Source organism: Rana temporaria, chromosome 5 (assembly GCF_905171775.1).
Source record: "Rana temporaria chromosome 5, aRanTem1.1, whole genome shotgun sequence".
Classification (NCBI taxonomy): domain Eukaryota; kingdom Metazoa; phylum Chordata; class Amphibia; order Anura; family Ranidae; genus Rana; species Rana temporaria.
The window spans coordinates 15,702,234-15,719,034 of record NC_053493.1 but is presented as its reverse complement, the minus strand read 5'-3'; the positions used below and the strand labels follow the sequence as shown (position 1 = coordinate 15,719,034).

The window sequence follows — 16,801 nt, the reverse complement described above, 5'->3', positions numbered from 1 at the left end:
ATAGTGAAAAATTACATTAGAATTGCTGTTTAACTTGTAATGCTTAACTTGTAATACCAACGGCCACCACCAGATGACGCCAGCTCACACATCTGGTGGTAATAACTTGTAATACCAACGGCTCACCACCAGATGGCGCCAGCCCACCTTCCAAGCCAAGTCGCCAGGACACCATTTCTAGTCGCCATGGCGACCTGGCGCCCGGGATTTGTCGAGCCCTGATTCATGCTCATTTTGTGAAGGGGAATCGGGTAGTTTTTTTTAAATCGAAGCTGTACTTACCGCTTTAGAGATACATCTTCTCCGCCACTTCCGGGTATGGGCTGCGGGACTGGGCGTTCCTTCTTGATTGACAGGCTTCCGACAGTCGCATCTATCGCGTCACGATTTTCCGAAAGTAGCCGAACGTCGGTGCGCAGGCGCCGTATAGAGCCGCACCGACGTTCGGCTTCTTTCGGCTACTCGTGACGCGATAGATGCGACCGTCGGAAGCCTGTCAATCAAGAAGGAACGCCCAGTCCCGCAGCCCATAACCGGAAGCGGTGGAGAAGATCGCTCTCTAAAACGGTAAGTACTGCTTTGTTTTTGAAAAAACTACCCGATTCCCCTAGACAAAATGAGCATCAATCTAATCTTACATTTTTTTTTTAGGGTGAACTCCCGCTTTAACCACTTCCGGACCGCCGCACGACTATACACGTCGGCACTTTGAAGAAGGATCTCTCTGTTATGGCAGCAGCTAGCTTCCATAACCGAGGTATCCATCTCTTCAGGCGGCGGTCCGGTTTACGATAATGGTGGTCTCTGCAGCGGATTCGCGGCGAGATCACTGTTATTGGCAGCGGGAGAGGGGGCCCCCCCTCCCGCCACTCTCCCGCGCTTTCTGTCGCTTACCGGAGCCGTCGGTAGTGGCTTGGTATGGAGACGAGTGAAGGTGAAGATGGCCCCCACCTGTCTCCATACCATAGCAGGGCATTAGTGGCATGAAAACGTCACCTCCGCTGATAGCTCTTAAAGGGCCATTTTTTTTGTAATTTTTTTTAAATGGCAATTTTTTTATTTCGTTTTTTCTTTTATTGCATTTTAGTGTAAATATGAGATGTGAGGTCTTTTTGACCCCCAGATCTCATATTTAAGAGGACCTGTCATGCTTTTTCTGTTTACATTCCTTGTAATAGGAATAAAAGTGACCCAATGTTTTTTTTTTTAAAACTGTGTAAAAACAAATAAAATAAAGTAAAATAATAAGAAAAAAATAAATACATTTTTTTAAAGCGCCCTGTCCCGACGAGCTCGCGCGCATAGGCGAACGCATACGCGAGCAGCGCCCGCATATGAAAACAGTGTTCAAACCACACACGTAAAATATCGCAGCGATCGTTAGAGCCAGAGCAATAATTCTAGCCCTAAACCTCCTCTGTAACTCAAAACATGCAACATGTAGAATTTTTTAAATGTCGCCTATGGATATTTTTAAGGGTAAAGGTTTTACGCCATTCCATGAGCGATACTTCATATTCCCATCGCACACATTCCTGGATGAACTCTCAAATTAGGGTGCTGCAGCAACAACCATCTGGAAACTGGTTCAAATCACAATGTAGATATTTGCCAGCACACCATGGAACGACGTGAATAGCGCCCTAACGGATGATTTATTGCATGATCACAACACAAGGAGAGTACAACGATTCGGAGTCACGCAGGACCCCTTCGTCAGGCATGTGATTCCACAAGCGGGCGCAATTTTGAAGCGTGACATGTTGGGTATCAATTTACTTGGCGTAACATTATCTAACACAATATAAAAACAATTGGACTAACTTTACTGCTGTCTTATTTTTTTAAGACCGCTGCGCAAATACGGTGTTACCAAACGTATTGCAATGACCGCCATTTTATTCTCTAGGGTGTAATGTATAATGTTTGGGGGTTCTAAGTATTTTTCTAGCAAAAAAAAATGTTTTTAACTTGTAAACAACACATCTGAAAAAGAGGCTCCCTCCTTAAGTGGTTAACCGCTCTACTACCAGCCATGATTAAGCACTAGCTCAGTGCGAAACGCATCGGCTGTTCCCCTGTTCCTTTGCTGTGACCTTGTGAAGTGATGCATTTGCTGTTCGTTTGAATAAAAAGACAACCTTTTTGGTTATTGGAGTGCGGCTATCCATTTCCTCTCTTCGTATCTCACGCTTTACTACTGTGCTAGAGACAAAAACGGCTACAGCATGGTACTATTGTTCTAGTAGGAGCGTCCATAGACATCCTCTTATAAACCCAGCCCCCTGCACGCCACTTGGGCCATGCAATGGGCATGCTCTGTAACCGCTATGTGTTTTTTGGACACAGCCAATCACAGCGGCCCTTTACCATGGGATCAGCTGTATCCAATCCCAGCTGATCACTTATAAACCGATTTGCCACTTTTGACCTGCAGCCACAGGCATCATCCTGGTATTGTTTTTTTTTTCAGGAAGCCATCTTTTATTTTTTATTTTTTGTAAAAGCCATCCTAGCGGCTAATTGGCTACTAAATTGCTTCTACAGGCGGCGCGAGAGTTCGATCCTCCTTCTCCTTGCCCGCTGGTGCCTTGCCGCAATCTCCGTCCCGCCTGGAGATTCCAGAACTAAAGCTGGTGGTTCAGCTGGCTTACCACAGAGCCCAGAGAAGGACTAGAAAGGTCTTTGAAGAGGTCTGTGGTATAGGACAATGGTTCTCAACCCTGTCCTCAAGTACCCCCCAATAGGCCATGTTTTGGGAATTTCTCTTGGATTAAATAGCTGTCAAAAAAGCCAAGCCGTTTCCTGATTTAAAGCACCTGTGCAAGATAAAGGGAATCCTACAAACATGGCCTGGGGGTGGCACTGGAGGACAGGGTTGAGAACCACTGGTATAGGAAACGGTGCCATTTGTAAATCTTAAAAAAAAAAAGATTTAAGGATTATAACGATACCCAATTTTTATAAAAAGTATAAAAAAATATTTATTATATGATAAAAATTGCACACGTATACAAATAAAAAAAAACCATACAAAACACTCAAAAGCTGCACAGAAAACCTAACAAAAACCATCTAGTACTCCTTGAATACAGGTTCTTGATGTCTCCCCTATGGTGAAGCATAGTGAGTTGCTGTAATTTTGCGTTTCAAGGAGATAACCCGCTTCTTCAGGAAAAGTTTCAGCAAGAACACTCACGGTTAACAGTCAAAAACATAAAAATAGACATTGAATGTTCCTCCAACAAATAGTTATTGTCACCCATATAATGCCACAGGACGGTCCTCCTTGTTTTCCAAGATAGTCGTTAGTTCCAATGTAATTGGAACTAGGTATCCATAGTCAAATCGTATGGTATGCACCTAGTGATATACAAGGTATTATTGTAGGTAGGTAAAGAGGTTCCCATCATGTCGTTCCTCAGATCAGCGTGGAGTGAGATGACGTCATCGTGCTATGCTCCATTATGACATCATCCTGTTGTTTGTGGAAGGACGAAACTTGTTTGGAGTGTAGTTTTATCAGATCAGGATTTATGGAAGCCTCCTCCTACAACGAATGGGATGATGTCATCGCGCTATGCTCCGTTCTGACGTCATCCTGTTCATTGTGGAAGGACGAGACTTGTTTGGAGTGTAGTTTTATCAGATCAGGATTTATGGAATCCTCCTTCCACAACTAATGGGATGATGTCATCGCGCTATGCTCCGTTCTGACGTCATCCTGTTCTTTGTGGAAGAACGAGACTATTTTGGAGTGTAGTTTTATCAGATCAGGCTTTATGGAATCCTCCTCCTACAACAAACGGGATGATGTCATCGCGCTATGCTCCTTTCTGACATCATCCTGTTCATTGTGGAAGGACGACACTTGTTTGGAGTGTAGTTTTATCAGATCAGGATTTATTTATGGAATCCTCAATCCAAAATGAATGGGATGGCGTCATTGTGCTATGCTCCGTTCTTATGTCGTCCTGTTCTTTGTGGAAGGATGTGACTTGTTGGGAGTGTATACAAAATAATGGATCGTAACAAACGAAATATAGGGACTATAACGGTACCCCATTTTTGTAAAAAGTATCAAAAGCTATTTATTAAAGAATCTGCACATGTATTCATATCAAAAAACATACAAAACACATAAAACGTAATCAAAACCATCTGGTACTCCTTGAATACAGGTTATTGGTGGCTCCCTTATGAAGGAGCACAGTAAGTTGCTGTTATTTCGATGCAGTTTGCTTTTCGCAGGATATTACCCGCTTCTTCAGGAAAAACTTCAGCAAGAACACTCATGGTTTAATAGTCAAAAACATCAAAATAGAAACACATTAAATGGTCCTCCAACAAATGGTTATTGTCACCCATATAATGCCACAGGACGGTCCTCCTCGTTTTTCCAAGATAGTCGTTGGTTCCTATATAATTGGAACTAGGTATCCATAGTCAAATCGTATGGTATGCACCCAGTGGTATACAAGGTACAGTGGAACCTCAGATTACGAGCTTAATCCGTTCCAGGAGAATGCTCGTAATCCAAAGCACTCGCATATCAAAGCGAGTTTCCCCATTGAAGTCAATGGGAACGAAAATAATTTGTTCCGCATTGACTTCTATGGCATGCAATACCGCATGTGGCCAGAGGTGAGGGGGTGCCGGAGAGCCTCAGAAAAACATAGAGAAAGGCTCGAGTACAGCTCGGCTGACCTTGGCAAACCTCGGAAAAGGCTTGGGAACTGAATTTTTTCCGAACGGGGCCGATTGGATCCGGTGCCCCTCCACCTCAGGCCAAACGCGGTACTGCACACCGCTTTGGCTTGAATCCTGCTCGTGTTCCAAGACAACACTCGCAAACCGAGTTAGGATTTTCTTAAATACAGTGGGCCAGATTCACATAGAGATACGACGGTGTATCTCCTGATACACCGTCGTATCTCAGGGTTGCGTCGGTCGTATCTATGCGACTGATTCATAGAATCAGTTACGCATAGATATGCCTAAGATCCGACAGGTGTAACTGTGTTACACCGTCGAATCTTAACTGCCTTTTTTAAATGGCCGCTGGGGGCGTTCTCGCTGATTTACGGCGAGAATATGTAAATCAGCGAGATACGCCAATTCACGAACGTACACGGGCCCGACTTTAAGCCGTTTTCGTAAGGGTTTTCCCGGCGTATAGTTACCCCTGCTTCTATGAGGCGCAGCCAATGTTAAGTATGGCCGTCGTTCCCGCGTCGAAATTTGAATTTTTTACGTCGTTTTCCTAAGTCGTTCGCGAATAGGAATTTGCAGAAATGACGCTCACGTCGGCTTCATTGACGTTTTCCGACGTGAGTTGGAGCATGCGCACTGGGCTATTTTTACGGCTGGCGTATGCGCAGTTCGATCGGCGCGGGGGCGCGCTTAATTTAAAAACAAGCCGCCCCCTTTGAATTACGCGGCCTTACGGCAGGCCGTTTACACTACGTCGCCGCAAATTACGGAGCAAGTGCTTTGAGAATACGGCACTTGCTCCAGTAAGTTGCGGCGGCGTAGTGTAAATGTCTTGCGCTACGCCGCCGCGGATTCTATGTGAATCTGGCCCAGTGCTTGTATTGCGAAACACTCGTTAACCGCGTTACTCGCAATCCGAGGTTCCACTGTATTATATTAGGTAGGTAAAGAGGTTTCCATCGTGTCGTTCCTCAGATCAGCGTGGAGTGAGATATGACTTGCGTTACAATTGCATGTGCTTGATTTTTATTTATTTTTTATGATTATTTTTTTTCCCAAACAGAAATGGAGTTGCCCTTTAAATGTGTACGTGAAAAAAAAAAAAATTAAATAAAAAAAATCTTGCATGGCCATTTGATGCCGCCTTTCTCGTGTCACCTTTTCAGGTTCTATTAGTTTCTCTACGCCTTTTTCCTTTCAATATTCTGTCTGCCCGTCATGCAGTGACAGGATTAGTAATATGTTGCTGGCGGTGTTGAGATTTTCTTGGCATTTTATATTGTTTGAGTAGTGAATAATTTATGTACTCGCAGCCTCTGCCATGTATTGTAACCTGAAGAATCTCCCAGAGAGAAGGACCCGGTTCACCATTCCACACGGGGGAGAATCCACACCTAATGCCGCGTACACACGATCATTTTTCGGCATGAAAAAAACGTTGTTTTAAAAACGTAATTTTTTTTTCCGAACATGCTGCATTTTTTAACGACGTTTTAAATGTCGCTTTTCGGGTTGTAAAAAATGATCGTGTGTGGGCTAAAACGACGTTAAAAACCTGCGCGTGCTCAGAAGCAAGTTATGAGATGGGAGCGCTCGTTCTGGTAAAACTAGCGTTATTAATGGAGTAAGCACATTCATCACGCTGTAACAGACAGAAAAGCGCGAATCGTCTTTTACTAACACGGAATCACCAAAAGCAGCCCAAAGGCGGATGGAACTTCCCCTTTATAGTGCTGTCGTACGTGTTGTACGTCGCCGCGCTTTGCTAGAGCATTTGTGTGTGGGCAACGTCGTTTTTAATGATAAAGTTGGAAAAAACTAAGGCCCAGATTCTCGTACATCCGCGTAAAATTGTGCGGACGTAACGTATCTGATTTACGTTACGCCTCCGCAACTTAGACGGGCAAGTGCTGTATTCTCAAAGCACTTGCTCCGTAAGTTGCGGCGGCGTATCGTAAATCGGCCGGCGTAAGCCCGCCTAATTCAAATTTGGATCAGGGGGGCGTGTTTTATGTAAATGTACTGTGACCCGACGTGATTGACGTTTTTCCCTGAACGGCGCATGCGCCATCCGTGGAATTTCCCAGTGTGCATTGCTCCAAAGTACGCCGCAAGGACGTCATTGGTTTTGACGTGAACGTAAATGACGTCCAGCCCCATTCACGGACGACTTACGCAAACGACGTAACTTTTTCAAATTTCGACGCGGGAACGACGGCCATACTTAACATTGTTACGCCGCACTTATGCCTCATATTGCAGGGGCAACTATACGCTGGGAAAAGCCCAACGTAAACGGCGTAACTTTACTGCGTCGGCCGGGCGTACGTTCGGGAATTCGCGTATCTACCTAATTTGCATACTCGACGCGTAATTCGACGTAAGCGCCACCTAGCGGCCAGCGTAAATATGCATTTACGATACGACGGTGTAACACAGTTACGCCTGTCGGATCTAAGGGAAATCTATGCGTAACTGATTCTAAGAATCGGGCGCATAAATACGACCGCGCAACTTAGAGATACGAGGGCGTATCTGGAGATACGCCGTCGTATCTCGTTTAAGAATCTGGGCCTAAGTTTTTTTCTACATGCCGAAAAACTTTTTTTTTTTTTTTCATGACGAAAAATGATCATGTGTACGCGGCATTAGGCTGGTGCATGATGCTGAGGGCATCAGCCTGGTTTTGGCTATGGTGTCTACCTAGCCTAGTCTTGGGTATTAACTATTATGGCCAGGGCCGTCTTAATAGCATCATGGGCCCCTGGGCAAAGTAAAGCTCTGGCCCCTCTACGCCCCCAAGATATCCCCCCCAGCACTCTGACCCCTCTACATCCTATATATTGCAAACCCCTCATTAATAAAAGATCTAATGCACATCGTAGAGAGAGGCAGGATATGACCTCTGCTGTGTACAAGGATTAGAGCACAACCTTCTTCTTTTTTACATTTAAAAAAAAAATATATAATCATTTTGGAAAAAGTTTTTTATTTTTGGACATAGTTTGGAATGGTTACATCCAATGGCACAATATAAAAAAAAAACATGGAGGAGCCTGTGCCAACCCCCCAAATGGATACAAAATTATATAGGAAGTACGTTTTTCGGGTGGAAATTTTTTGGCACCAATGTATACCAAAATCTCTCTATATTATATAAGTAAACCTTTCAATTTTTTGTTTTACAAAATAATAACCACTTTAATACCAGACGCTTTCACCCCCCCTTCCTGCCCAGGACAGTTTTTTCAACTTTTATATTTTAAATGACAATTGGGCGGTCGTGCAACACTGTACCCAAATGAAATGTTTTTCACACATATAAAGCTTTCTTTTGGTGGTATTTAATTATTGCTAAATAAAAAAAAAATACTGTAAATTAAAAAAACAAAAGAGAACACTTTTTGTTTCTTTCTTCATAAATTTAGCCCAAAATATATTCTGCTATATTTCTTAGGTGAAAATAACCCAGTGTATAATATTTAGTCTGTAGGAAAGTTAGAGTCCATAAACTGTGGTATTTATACTGTATATGAAAATCGATCAATCCTGATGTAGTGATCTAATTTCTTGAGGCACAAAAACACCAGGTAGACAGTCCAAGGTATATAGTAAGAGGCATGGTGATTTTTTTGTAAGTTGTAATTGTTTGTCACAATTTTTTGGAAAATTTTAAAATGAAAATTCACTTTTTTTAAGTTTCTTTTTTCTTTTTGTTTCTTCTTTTTTTACGGAATTTCACCAGTGAATTTTGTTCGTCGTATTTTATAATATAACTGGTGTAGCAGTGATCAGGGACACTGAGTGGTGACAATATATAACTATTTTTCAATTTTCTTTTTATTACATTTTTATTTTATTTTTTTACATACAGTGAACAGTGCAATATGGTGCTACCATAGTAACACTGTACTACTCTGGGGAGGTGATTAAGAATTATTATTTTTTCATACTATAAGTAACCACTTTTTCTGAATGAAAACTATTCATTCAGTGTTTACTATTGTGATTAGGTGTGATTGGCCACAGCAAATCACATGGTATAGATGGGCTGCGATTGGCCCTGTCTGTACCATGTGATCATATATGAAATACCCGGTGGCGTCACTTTAGGTTCTGGTCTAACATCACTTCTGGTTTCAACCTAACTTCACTTCCGGCTGCCGCATAACCATACCCGTCGCGTTTCGTCCTTGCAACTTCGTCATAGGTTGGTCTGACAAAGTCACAAGGACGAAATGCATTGGGTGGGGCTGTACGGCAACTGGAAGTGACATCGGGTCAGAACCGGAAGTGACCTGGTGGAAGCCACCGAGCGTGCCAGATGTGGTGAGAGATTGAGGAAATCTTGACGTGGTTTAATTTGTTTTGATTTTTTGAACGCTGGATTTTGTGTATGTTTTTATATTTTTATAGTGTGGGATTGTGTTGGGACACTAGAGTGTAAGCTCCTGTGGTGTAGGGACTGATATAAGTGATATAATGTTCTCTACAGTGCCGTGGAATCGTTTTTTAAATAAATAATGTATGAAATGTAAATTTTACATTATTTTCATTGATTAGCCTGCAGTGTATGTGGTTGGCTGGTATAACGTTCCTCTTCTAATCTAATCTGTGTCTAACCTATATTCTCTCTTTTTCATGCAGACACTTTGCGTACCGGAGGAATGTACTATTATGTACCAGATCGAAGTCAAGCACGAAGAGTGTGTCAACCATGAGGACTATTTCAATGATACGGCAGGTAAGACCAAAAACTGTCGGCGTCCCCCTTTTTATGAAAGCACAGTCTGGGTCTGATCCCGGGACATTTCTTAGCGCTAAACCTTCCTTAGTAGATGATGACTTGTGGTGATTTATTGTAATGTTTTATGTAGTGTCCAGTTCCTGGAGAGAAGGCTGTTCACCAACCACAGTGGTTTCCTGCTGGACCCTTGGAGGAGATTACTCAAACAATATAAGAGCGCTACACACTATTTCATATGGTCAATAAAAGATTTTATTCTGCAACAAAAGACATCAGTGGCGGCTGGTGCTCAAAATTTTTGGGGGGGGCGCAAACAAAAAAAATTGAAAAAAAAACACCATCAATTGCAGCCTCACTGTGCCATCAAACGCAGCCACTGTGCCCATCAAATGCTGTCACTGTGCCATCAAATGCTCCCAATGCTGCCACTGTGCCATCCAATGCTGCCACTATGCCATCCAATGCTGCCACTATGCCATCCAATGCTGCCACTGTGCCATACAATGCTGCCACTGTGCCATCCAATGCTGCCACTGTGCCATACAATGCTGCCACTATGCCATCCAATGCTGCCACTATGCCATCCAATGCTGCCACTGTGCCATACAATGCTGCCACTGTGCCATCCAATGCTCCCACTGTGCCATCCAATGCTCCCACTGTGCCATCACATGCTCCCACTGTGCCATCCAATGCTGCCACTGTGCCATAAAATGCTCCCACTGTGCCATCCAATGCTGCCACTGTGCCAAAAAATGCTCCCACTGTGCCATCAAATGCTCCCACTGCGCCATCAAATGCTCTCACTGTGCCATCAAATGCTCCCAATGCTGCCACTGTGCCATCCAATGCTGCCACTGTGCCATCCAATGCTGCCACTGTGCCATCCAATGCTGCCACTGTGCCATCCAATGCTGCCACTGTGCCATCCAATGCTGCCACTGTGCCATCCAATGCTGCCACTGCGCCATCCAAAGCTGCCACTGTGCCATAAAATGCTCCCACTGTGCCATCCAATGCTGCCACTGTGCCAAAAAATGCTCCCAATGCTCCCACTGTGCCATCAAATGCTGCCACTGTGCCATCCAATGCTGCCACAGCGCCATCCAGTGCTCCCACTATGCCATCCAATGCTCCCAATGCTGCCACTGTGCCATCCAGTGCTCCCACTGTGCCATCCAATGCTCCCAATGCTGCCACTGTGCCATCCAATGCTGCCACTGTGCCATCCAATGCTGCCACTGTGATCCCCCCCGCCCGCTCGCCTACTGCCCGACACTTACCCTGTCTCAGTGGGGCAGCAGTGTCTTCTCCCCTCCAAGTGTCTCCTCCCCTCCAACCAAGTGTCTTCTCCCCTCAACGCGTCTACTCCCATCCTTCTCTCCGATAGGTGTCCGATCACATCGCCTGGCGTTTCAGCCAGTCAGGCGACCGGTAACCTGATTGGCCTGGAGGTGGGTCAATGTAAGCAAAGCGAATTTCTAACATTGAGCTGAGTGAGAAGGAACGCACACCGTTGCAACCGCTTCTCATTTTTTTGGACACCTATAATCAGGTGCAGCCAAAAGACACCCCACCGCTGTAATTCAGGTGACCGAAATGGGTCCGGACACCTAAAAAGGGGGTGTCGGCACCGACTATGAATCTATCTATGGTAATTTAGATAGTGACAGGAGAGGGGGGGGGGGGCGGTGCTCCTGAGCACTTAAGGACGCACCGCCACTGAAAGATTTCATGTTTCAGGGGCTCAACACTTTCCTCTTCATCAGAGCAACAACTATAAGGTGAGGGATACTGTCTTGGACTGTAAGTTGGAACCCAAGTACAGATCATGCCATGCAGGTGCTTGGACAAGGGCAGCCTGTCAAGGACAGTATCTTCTACCATATGGTTATTTCTCCACAGACCCAGATGAAGGGGGAGTGTTAAGCTCCCAAAACACAGTGCGTGCTAAGACCTGGAGGCATCTTACCAGATGTTCAGGGACCCATCCTTGGTTGTTCATTTGGTTTGGCTTCTGTATGGAGTCAGTGAGTGTTCTCTTATTGTGGATCAAGTGCCTGGAGCCTAAAAGCAACATGGTGGCCATTTGTAGCATTTGATGCTTTACCCTATGGTTATTGCTCTACAAGCCCTGATAAGGGGGAGTATTAAGCCCCCGAAACATGATGCTTTTTGTTGCAGAATAAAACCTTTTATGAACTGTACAAACTAGTGTGGCTCTTCTATGTTTTCCATTTTTTTTAGTAATTTCTCAGAGTCCAGCAGGACACCACAATGGTTGGTTGGTTGGATGGTGGTTGGATATAATGAGTACAAAGTGCTAGAAGCAGCTTACAAAATGCCCAGGGACCCATCCTTGGTGGTTGATTGAGTTTGGCTTCTGTATGGAGTCAGGGAGTGGTCTCTTGGTATGGGTTGTGGACAGAGTGCCTGGAGTCTAACGGCGACCATTAGTGTCATTAGATGTACCGGCTTTCTGTTCAGATGCTAAAAGGGACTTGGGTTGTGGCTCTCCAGATAATTCAGGAGACTGGCTGGGGGCTCAGCCCAATGTGAATGGGCCATTGCAAGAGCTTTTGAGGTCTCCTGAACATTTGCTGGGATTCATCAATGCAAATTATGTTGGCTGCCATTGGGTATGGATTCTGTATGGAGTTGGGGAGTGGTCTCCTAATATGGATTGTGGATGGGGTGCCTGGAGACTGAAAAGAGCATGTTGGCCATTAGTAGCATTAGATGTGCTGGTTGGTCTGTTAAAAGAGAAGTATGTTTTTTTTTTTTATATATATATATACCTAAGAGAATGCAGCTTTGGTCCCCCACCACCTTTAAGGATGAGAACTGAGCGATCAAACACCGATGATCGCTCAGTTCTCAGAGCTAACAACTTCATATGTTCTGTGCCTGTGCTGTTATCAGTACCTGGAACCTTTAGGGCCCCAGGGCAAGAAACCATGAAGGGTCCCCCTGACCCCCCCCAACCCTCCATCCTAGCCTTCCATCCTTCAGATACAGGTTATCACAGATCACGGTAAAGGACCAATCACAGCGGTCCTTTACTATGTGGTCAGCTGATTACATGTTAACAGATTTGCTGGTTATCGGCAGTTCTTTCCTCCCACGCTGTGTCTGTGTGAGGAAAAGAGAGCCGTTAACTGGCAAGAGTGTGTCAGTACATTGATTACACTGGTAATCAGGGCACTGATCATCAGTGCTGCCTATCGGTGCCACCTATCAGTGCTCATCAATGCTGCCTATCGGTGCCTTCTCAACAGAACTCTGAGATGAGAGCCTTTCTCTCATACAGTCCATAGCCTACATTGACAGTTCTCCCCTCCCTCCTCCCTATCACGGATGGGAGAGGAGAGAGGTGATCTGCTCCTTCTTTTCCTGCACCCTCTTTTGTGTGTATCGTGTGAGGTGTGAATCCAAGCAGCTTAATGATCAAATTCAGCTGCTTAGCTTCCCAATTCCCACGTTGCACAAATGAGGAGAAGGTGGGAGGAGAAGAATCAGATCGGCTCTCTCCTCTCCCATCCATGCAAGGGAGGAGAGAGGGGGAACTGTCAGTGCAGGCTCTGGGCTGTATGAGAGAGACGCTCTTAGCTCAGAGCCCTGCAGCCAGCAACCCCATTGGGGCCCCTCCAAAAGTGGTGGAACACCAGGGCCCAGTGCGACCTTAGTGACCCTGGTAGTTCCGCCACTGGTTGTCACCATAGGACATGAAGTGTGTTACTGGCAGGATCACCAAGTGAAAATAAAGAGGGAAAAATAACGAATGCAGCTGCTATACATATAAGGATTGGTAAGCTGCAAAATATAAACATTTTTGTTCCTGGTCTTTTCCTAATCCAACCGGACCAAAGCCGAATGCTGGCTAATTTTGGGAGGGCGTAAAATGACGTCCTTCCATAAATGAGCTTCTTGCACGCCCCCTGGGGGTGCATCCGGCTGTGTCCGTGACCGCCGGGTTTTCGGGACCAAAAGAAGGGCCAGTCCCAGTGGCTCATTACCACATGAATGCTCCGTCCAATAACAAAGCGATTACTGTCAACAAACTGGCGTCATGTCCAGGCCTTTTGACTGTTCTTTTTCTACCTCCTCTTGCCTCAGTGTCTAGCCTGCTTAGTGCATCCATGTGAGAGCTAACAAACTCATTGACTATTTATACACAGACACTAATTGTGATTTAAAAATGACTCACGAATGTGTGGAAATTAACCTTTAATTGCCATTGTAACCTGCGTGTGCCACCTTCTGTGTCTGTACCAAGGCCCAGTGGCGGCTGGTGCTCAAAATTTTTGGGGGGGCGCAAACGAAAAAAAAAAAAATTGCAGCCTCCCTGTGCCCATCAAATGCAGCCACTGTGCCATCAATTGTCACCACTGTGCCATGCCATCAAATGCAGTCACTGTGCCATGCCATCAAACACAGCCACTGTGCCATCAATTCGCACCACGGTGCCATGCCATCAAATGCAGCCACTGTGCCATGCCATCAAACGCAGCCACTGTGCCATGCCATCAAACGCAGCCACTGTGCCATCAATTGTCACCACTGTGCCATGCCATCAAACGCAGCCACTGTGCCATGCCATCAAACGCAGCCACTGTGCCATCAAATGTCACCACTGTGCCATGCCATCAAATGCAGCCACTGTGCCATGCCATCAAACGCAGCCACTGTGCCATCAATTCGCACCACTGTGCCATGCCATCAAACGCAGCCACTGTGCCATGCCATCAAACGCAGCCACTGTGCCATCAATTGTCACCACTGTGCCATACCATCAAACACAGCCACTGTGCCATGCCATCAAACACAGCCACTGTGCCATCAATTGTCACCACTGTGCCAATTGTCACCACTGTGCCCTTTAATTGTCACCGCTGTGCCCTTTAATTGTCGCCACTGTGCCCATTGATGTCACTGTGCCCTTTAATTGTCGCCACTGTGCCACATTGTCCCCACTGTGCCAAATTGTCCCCACTGTGCCAAATTGTCACCACTGTGCCCATTCATGCCGCTGTGCAAATTGTCCCCATTGTTGCCACTGTGCCCATTGATGTCACTGTGCCCTTCGTTGCCGCTGTGCCCTGTAAAATTCCCCTCCCCCCCGCCACTTACCTTTACTGGAGTCAGTCATCCACGTCCCTCGATGTTGTCTCCCGCCCTCGATGACGCTTCAGCCAATCAGGTTACCGATAGCCAGAACCGGTGAACCTGATTGGCTGAGACGCCTGTCAGTCTTATCCAAGGAACGCACCGTCGGTACGTCCCGAGGATAAGCATTCGGAAGCCGACTACAGCCTGAGGGCTGTACTCGGAAAGCCTATTAGAGCCGCTGGCTCTGATGGGCACTTCTGTACAGCCAACCAGCTGCCGTTATTCAGGTGGCCGGCGCTCTATGTCCGGCCTACTGAATAGACCAGCAGCAGCGGCGACAATAACATAGATTCATGCAATGCAATAAATCTATGTTATTAGTCAGTGGCGGTGCGGAGCCAAAGGGGGCGGCGCTCCAGCGCCCTCTATGGACGAACCTCCACTGCCAAAGCCAAACATTCCAGGGTATGTAATATTTTTATCAGGGCCATTTGAGTGATTTCTGTTATTATGATTTTAAAAGGATCCAAAAAACAATGTGATAATAAATTGCTTCATGTGATTGCTATCCCTAAATAAAATATTTTTTTTTTGGCATGATCCATCATATTTTCAATATTAATGCCAAAATTTCAAAAAAAATTCAAGGGTATGCAAACTTTTGAGCTTAACTGTATATTGCTGCTACATAAGTTTCAGAAAATATAGTATTGACGTAGTATTGTAGGATGTACGAAGGGGCCCCGCTCCCGGGCCCTCCCCGGTGTGAAGTGATCAGCAGGCAGTAAAGTTATCTGTACCAACTTTTCACAGTTCCACTTCACAGCACAGCGCTAAATTTCCCGGGAGGCCACGCTCCCAGCCACGACCACTTTATCTTAATTGTCCTGTGCTAAACTGGAAACCGCATATCCATCATTTTTGTGTTATTTTTAACAAGGTCTCCAGCTTAGGGCCCCCCCCCCCCCCCAACAGCGTGATTGATTTTGTTTTTGTCCAACCATTTTGGTGTAAAATGCATTAATCTTTTAAATATAATTTTTTTTTTTTTAATCGAATGATCCTCAATCAATAGCCTTCCAATGGCCGGGGACTGTGTTTGTTGTAACTAATATCCATATGTTTAATTAGCAGAGATAAAGAGAGATGTATGGTGTGCCCGCTCACGCGCTGATACTGGATCACGTACAGGCGTATGTTTGTTTTGGCACGCATGCGTTAATATATTTAGATATTAGAATTTTGACATCACCCAAAAAAAAGGAAAAAAAAAGGGGGCGCAATGTTGCATTTAACTGTTTAGTATCATCTTTTTTGCGTTCAATGTCAACTGGCCTTTCAATCTAAGTCAGCTGATTACATTCCAGGTGCATTTTCTTTAGAAGCAGCCGCAGCCGGAGTAGAAAAGCCTGACTCCTGCCCTGCTGAGAAGACCCATGTGTGGAAGCAGTGGTCTCTCTGCAGATGTCTGAGATGCTGAGTCAGACCAATAGCCAGTGGCGGATGGTACCACCCGCTCACTTGCCTGCCAGATCCGCACTAACCCCATCCAGGTTGCGGCGGCTCCCCCCACCCCCCGTCTTCTCCTCCTGGCAAATCCTGTCACTTCTCTTCCCAGGCCAATCAGGTCTTAGGACCCGCTTCCTGATTGGCCGGAAGGAGAAGCAGGAAGACAATAGTGAATCAACATTCGCTAATGTCACAAGTGGGTGAGCCCAACCTTTTTGAAGCCAGTTAGTGCCTCAGGTTCTGTTCATGTGCTTCAAAACAAAAAATCCTCATATAAATCCATGCGGTAGGTTCTCCGCATGGAGATTACTGGGGCGGCACCTCTGCACCCAGTGGCGGAACAAGGTCACCCAGCGCCCAGGGCAAAGAAGCTAAATTGCGCCTCTACCTGTTCATTATGTGTGCACTTAGGGGATGTTACCCCCCCAGCAGTGATCTGCTTGTCAAAATTCCTTGTATCAGAATGAGCTCACTGGTGCCCCTATCTATACAGTAAACCACTTACAGTGCCACTCCTCCTGCCCACTCTTTGTCCCAGCCCCGCCTTCACCCTGTCATGGATATGCAATAGTCTGGCAGCTTTCCTGTTTCCATCTGTCCATTAAGAGGCCTGACTCTGTTCTGGTTACCTTCTTATCTCCTCTACTTCCTGTATGGCCCCACCCAGGCCATCCCAGGAAGTCTATATTAACTGTTGCACTACAGGCCTGCAGTGATGTTCAA

The 16,801-nt window shown here is 45.6% G+C and overlaps 1 protein-coding gene across 2 annotated transcripts in view; it reads left to right on the top strand.

Annotated features, from left to right (window-relative positions):
• Window positions 1-16,801, top strand: part of LOC120939835 (vasoactive intestinal polypeptide receptor-like) — a 373,379-nt gene that overhangs the window by 110,402 nt on the left and 246,176 nt on the right. For both annotated transcript variants that reach the window (XM_040352223.1, XM_040352222.1), the window contains exon 2: window positions 9,361-9,457. In XM_040352223.1, the coding sequence (XP_040208157.1) occupies window positions 9,361-9,457 (97 nt within the window). The remainder of the gene's footprint in view (window positions 1-9,360; window positions 9,458-16,801) is intronic.